Raw genomic sequence first — 6,548 nt, 5'->3', positions numbered from 1 at the left:
TTATAGATTGCTCTTGAAGAAAGGCTTCAAATATTTCTCGAAAGATATGTTTACGCTCTCCTGATTCAAGGGACTCTTCATGGCTTCGGCAAACAGTCGTTCGTAAACATTGCCATCGTAAGCGCCCAAAGCAGAGCAAAGGATTTCGTCCCTAATGTCGAAACCATCCACGATGCCTACAGCATTTGGACGGATCATTTGTAGTAAATCTTCCAGACGTGACTGAAGCTTGAAGACATCCTTGCCTCTCAAAGAAGAAAACTAGAAAAAAAAATATACGATATAATTCAAGATATTCGAAGTAGTATAAAATTACACAAAAATTACAAAAAATCTAACACTTACTTGAAGGAAGTCACCACGTTTCTGCAAGAGCCAATATATGGCGTACAACTCGCACAATTGAGACAATACTTGACGTAATTCTTGAGACACCGAAGTTACTTCCCTAACAGCTTCCGCAAATCTTTTCACGAGGAACGCTCGACAATGAACCTCCGCGCAGTACATTAATTCAATACTGGTCTGATTCCACGCGTCTTCCGGAGTGGCGCCATTGCGTATTCTACGTTCCATGTTCATCGTTGCTGAACGAATTGTTCTATGAAAAAAAAGACAAAAAAGAATTTCAGAAATAGCTCCAAACATTTTTGCAGCTTGTCATTAATAATTTATTTAAAGAAATGTACTCAGCAGCCACTGTGTGAAAAGCTTCGATTATACAGTCCAAAGTGTTCTCCCAAGGACGTTGTTTTATTCCTTTCGCTAAAATTGTAAGGTACTGTACAGTGGCTGGTAATGGCTGACCACTGACAGCTTGCTTCCATGCTTTCACCAAGTATCTAGCTGTTTGCAACAGTAAAACGGTATTTTCTCCTTCGTAGGTACAGATAGCTGTGACTAAACCATAAGTTGCAGGAAGATTACTAGCGTCCATGTATCCGTGTCCTCCGCAGGACAACCGTAATTGCTCTACTCCAGCTGCTGCATCTGCAGATGCAACTGCTTTCAGGCAACATGACAAAGCATGCAACTACAAAGAAAATAACACTCAAGTTAGAGTGATGAAGAAAAACTGGAAGACAGATCAGCAAAAAAAACATAAACTAATACCTCTGGCAGCTTGTCCAAGTCACCCTGATCTAATTCAGCAGTAACTGTATTGTACATATCCCAGATCCAATTCGCGGTCATTTTAAATGCGAGACATGCAGCGAGGTGTGGGAAAATTTTGTATTGCTGTGTTACGTAATCTAAAATTTGTACTTCGGGCTTTCTGAAAAAAAAAAGCGACATGAAAGTTAAAATAACTCGTTTTCTTTTTCTCATTGCAAAATTGTGTCAATGAGATGTCCATTAATATCAACGAAAGATATTTGTTTATTAAAAATGTAGTCTTTTTAAAAAAAAGACACTTATGTATATTCAGTATACTATATTGCAGTACAGTATAGTATATTGCTTGCAACGTAGGACAGAAAAAAAACGGAAAAATGATGTAAATACTTATCTCTGAATTTACTTACTCAGAATTAATTTGACCCTGACGTCTCACCAAACTGTATCGAGTGGTAATCGTGACAGCTTTCGATAAATAACTTACAATATCGTGTACTAATACTACTCGAACGAACACCATTGTACCGTACGTCAGCTTGTCGTTACGTGCTTTTACGTACGTTCCATCCTCTAAAACCTATAAAGTGGAAATCTAACTTTACAACTTCTAACGAAGCGCACGATTTACTGCCAGTTCTATTTACACAGATTACAGACATAATTTACCTTTCACGTTCACTGCCGCAGGAAAGGGATTTAGCAAAAAACAGAAGATACAAAAATAATAAAAATTGTTACTCTTCGCAAGATTGTGTTATAAGATATGAGCAGTCTACGTAATTTTACAACGGTAAATTCCAGTTTCACAGAGGAGAAATAGAACTGTTTCCTTTTCTTGCAGGAATTCTATGAAAGCGAGTATACTTTCTCTTTTACCTGAGAGTTTTTCATCAGCATGTGCTGCCGCGGTATCCTGAAATTCTCGAACCCGAGAAAACCGTTGTTGACACCGTTCATTCCTAATTTCGTACCAATTTCTCCAATTTTAATGCCTAAAAATTAAACAACTATTAATACGGACTACTTGTTTTTTCCTACTTTACTTTTTAGATAACTAATAGCATTAACCCTATGATTACTGATATATGAGCAATCAAAAATCGTGTTTACATACCCGGTAAGGGTTCGTGTGTATTTTCGTCTCTTAATTGTACAATAAAAGGATGAATTCCTCTGCATTCTCCTTGTGTGTATAATTGTGCAACCACTATTGCATAATTTGCAGTATGACCCACTTGAAATTAGAATTATGAATAAATAATGATTATGTTAAACAGCAAATTATTCTCCTCATTTGTAGTATCTTCCATTCCACTTTCATTATCTAAAATTACAATATACTCACAGCCGCCTGGCCACCATTTGTAAGATGTTAAAGTTGGACTATTCAAAACAAATTCTTTCGTTTTGGGGTCGTACGTCGCCGTAGTTTCTAAACCTCTGATAAACGTACCATGGCCAAGTTCAGTCTAAAAAAAAAATGAAGAAATTTAAGTTTATTTTAATTATTTCATTTTTTTTTAATCTTATTAGATTTTACTTGAGCATATGTTCCAATAATATTGCCACTCCAAGATCTAGACATCCAATGTGCCTGCTGCTTTGTGGTTCCTTGTCCCATAATAGCTGGGAGAAACATGGCATAATGCACCACCAATGGATTTCCATCTTTTAATATAGCAGAACCAAGACTTGCTCCCAGAACATGTCTGCAAAATATTTACAATCAGGATGCTGTTTTTTTATAGTTGCTTGATACTGTTAAAAAAACTTACGTAAAAACATTTATATTTGCTTTTCCTGACTGTTGTAACTCTCTAATTTTTTCTATGATCTTACATGCTTTTCGCACAGCATCTTCATATACCTCTTTGTGACTCTTGTACTTTACTGGTATTTTGTCTTGAAGTTCTGGATCAGTCAAGAAATACTCTTCTGAAAATTCAAGCAAATTAGTTTTTATAAAGAAGTATAACATGATATTTTACATATATGTAAATAGAAGTAAAGAATAAAATTTTATCATTGCATTAAATTACTGTAAATTTTATTAAAAAATTCCACTATTGTACATATTGTGCATTTAAAGAAGAATAGATTAAAGTCTCTCTTTTCTTTTTCTTTTCATTCCGACGAATGAATCAAACATGAATAAAGAATAGGGAAAAAAAACAAAGTTGTTCTGACAAATAATTACTAACTGCAATGTACAAAGTTCAACTATTGAGCTTGAGACATTAATAAATGATAATGCAACAACTGTAGTAATAGGTAATGGACAATATAAGGAAAAGTAATATGATTATGCAATATTGCAGTAATACGTATTGGAAAAGAAAACAAAAAGTAACTTCAATTGGCAAAATATTAATAAACTAATTTTTTAAATAATTCTTTATTTCTTTATTTATAATGTCTGCGAAGAAAATGAGCTAATACAAATATTCTATTGAAAATTTAATATTATCGTTCACGCGAAATTAATCAATACAAAAAAATTGAACTATGTCCTTGGTGACCTATGATCGAGAAAGATGACGACTTGTTAAATTATTATTACTAAAAACGATAAGATATAAAATCTGAAAATCGGTCTGATTTTATTGTCGATACCGCCTCGTTATATCTGTAACTCATATATTTATACATGTATAAAAACATTTACAAATTCTTTTTGCAATTCATTAAGTCAATTGACTAAAAACCTTGCATTAGAAATGAACCTGCAAGAGACTAAAATGATGCAAATTTTTAAAAAAACTGCTTCAATGAAATGCACGCTATTCTCCACATTTTCACGTATATTATACGTCATTGCGAGCTAATCTTTCGATCGAACAAATAAAGCACAAGCTTATCTTGACAAAAATGAAAAACGGTTACATTCGTCTCGATGTGACTGTACGATTTTCAGATTCGCGAAAAATTGAATTCGAACCTATATACGTGCCGTTGAACAAAAATGAAAAAAACCCGCAAGAAGCAATCGATTGTGCATCACTCTTGAATTAAAGTCGAACTTCTTACCGAATCCATTTAAAAGCAGTACTTTCAAAAATTTCTTCTTTATCAATCAGCCAAATATCACTTGTGACATATTAACTGCAAACGCAACGTAAAACGCAACGTGATTGTTAATATATTTTCTCGATAAGGTTTGCAATACTGCAATAACATTGAAGCAAAAATCATAGAAACCACACATTCCATCTTATAACGATTACTGGAACGATTAATGACTCATGCTGTTCTACGTTTGATAAAATATAGTGTGATAAGGAAATTTTTGGACAAAAGCTATTATTTATCCGTGTACACTAGCCGATTTTAATTAATCGTTATTCCAAAGCAAGAAAAGAAACGGTCGTGTGTTTTAAAAGCCATCAAAGTTTAACAGGTGTAATTTTTGTCGCAATGCGTTAAAGACATCGAACTTCTTGAAATAAACAAAATGATCGATCAAAAATATTTTGCGGAATGTCAAAATTACATATTGTGATAGACGAATGTATGCGTAACTGGATAATTTTTATGCGCATTCATTTAGTCGAACGCATGTTCCGTATTAAATGAATTTAAACACAGTTATATCAATATCACGATCACTCATTTCCGCGTATCAGTAAATTTTACTACATAACCGACATCGAAATTACAATGTACAGATATCAATCTATAACCGTATGTTACTGAAAAACAGAAACCAAAAAAAAAATTTGAACTTTCTTTTTAATTCAAAGAAACGTTTAATATAACACGGAAAAGTGTCTACTTTCAAAGGAATTTTGCATTAGTTTGTTTGTTTATGAACTCGACTATAAATTGCAAGATATTAATTTAAAGAAACAAGTGAAATTTTACTATTTATGACATTCAATGTCTCTGATCAATGTAGCAAGTGAAAGATAAATATTTTTGTATTACACTCGTGACAAGTATCGAGAACCTTAACGCATGTCAAATTAACCTTTTTAAATACACGTCTATTTTTGTGCATTACAAAACAAATGTAAATTGCAATGGCAAATATGGTACTATCCTTCGATTAACATAAGCATGAAAAATTGACTGTTACAGTGAAAAAAAAATTTTATTAACTGTCACTGATTTATTTACTATTAATAATATAATATAACAGTAATATTCCACTTTTCATGCTTTCTAAACGTTTACGGTTTCGAAGTCTATTTAATCATTTCACTTCCGGATATTTCTCAACACTCCGTTCCGTGACGATTCGTATTTTATAATTTTTGTTTGTACGAGCGATGACTGTAATACACTGAGTTCTTTGCGAGAATCTCTTTTATATCCTAACTTCTATCTAATTCCACTAAGTAATCACCAGAATTTACACCTAATCGTTCAAGTAATAATAGAAGTCATTTACTACTTTTCTCGTGTCACTTAGTATCTTTGACTAATTGTAAGTGTTTCAAACGAGAAACCGATAGAAAGTGGCGCTCGAAGACTGAAGTTCGTGGGGAAAGGTTTAAATTTCATAAAAATGAAAAAATTCAAATTGTGTACCTCGTTCACGACGTTCTTGCGTCTTCTCTGGGCTGCCATCTAACAAATAAGTTAATTCTATAGGTTTGAACGTACATTTACTTCGTTCAAACTTCAGATCCTCATTCACGGTCATTTTCTTCTGTTGTCTGGTCGACAAGTTATTGCACACTGTCCACACGAGAAAAGTGTCACGTCTAGCCACGCGTCTGCCTCAGTAGCTACTGCTACTCAAATGCAAGTGGTAATATACACATACAGCATACGTCACTATTCGCGATCAACGTCACACTATCAGTTGAGATGAAACGTTCAGGTAGATTTGCGTTGTAATGGAAAGGTTTCACCAAAGTTCCAAACTTTTGGAACCCACTCACCATTTCCTCCTGTCACTTCTAGCGACACGATCGCGGACACCATAAACCGGGTATACGACTTCTATATCACATTTTTACTAATTATGTCTGCTTTTTTTGGCGCGAAACTATAATTTTAAGTATGCCTCTAATAATCGGTTTTACGAACTTGCAAGCATAAAACTGCACTCTTTGTATCAGCGTGAATTCGTTAAACTTTACGGTCAAACAGTAGTTCAAATTCAAATTTGCGTTCATAAATTTAAATTACCAAATTTAACGTTTTAAATGATCAAATAAAAAAATTCAAATTTTTTAAATTAAATTTTTTCAAGTTCGAATTCGAATTTCAATTTAAACAGAATTAGTATTCGAAATTCAAGTAGTAGAGTAGAGTACACTCAAATCGAACGAATACAGTAAAAAATAATAGAATATCATTAAAAGAAAACATCACAAAATTGTACTGCAAAATGAATCAAATGTATAAATAAAACAATTATATTTGTATATGTTGTTTTTGATGTTAAGATTTTTGTTTATTTGCTGTTTTTTTTTTATGTC

At 33.1% G+C, this 6,548-nt stretch overlaps 1 protein-coding gene across 1 annotated transcript; it reads right to left on the bottom strand.

Annotated features, from left to right (window-relative positions):
* LOC108575294 (probable peroxisomal acyl-coenzyme A oxidase 1) lies at window positions 1-5,992 on the bottom strand. The gene is made up of 11 exons (XM_017938053.1): window positions 5,650-5,992; window positions 2,895-3,054; window positions 2,660-2,828; window positions 2,465-2,588; window positions 2,234-2,353; window positions 1,996-2,111; window positions 1,527-1,696; window positions 1,114-1,276; window positions 690-1,033; window positions 346-601; window positions 1-261 (listed from the first exon to the last, which is right to left on the bottom strand). Exons 1-11 carry the CDS (start codon window positions 5,762-5,764, stop codon window positions 1-3), a joined length of 1,998 nt encoding a protein of 665 aa, XP_017793542.1. The 5' UTR covers window positions 5,765-5,992.
* Between the last annotated feature and the right edge of the window lie 556 nt (window positions 5,993-6,548).

This window comes from Habropoda laboriosa, unplaced genomic scaffold (assembly GCF_001263275.1).
Source record: "Habropoda laboriosa isolate 0110345459 unplaced genomic scaffold, ASM126327v1 scaffold244, whole genome shotgun sequence".
NCBI classification, from domain to species: domain Eukaryota; kingdom Metazoa; phylum Arthropoda; class Insecta; order Hymenoptera; family Apidae; genus Habropoda; species Habropoda laboriosa.
Note: the sequence above shows the minus strand (reverse complement) of the source record. Positions and strands in the feature narration are given on the sequence as shown.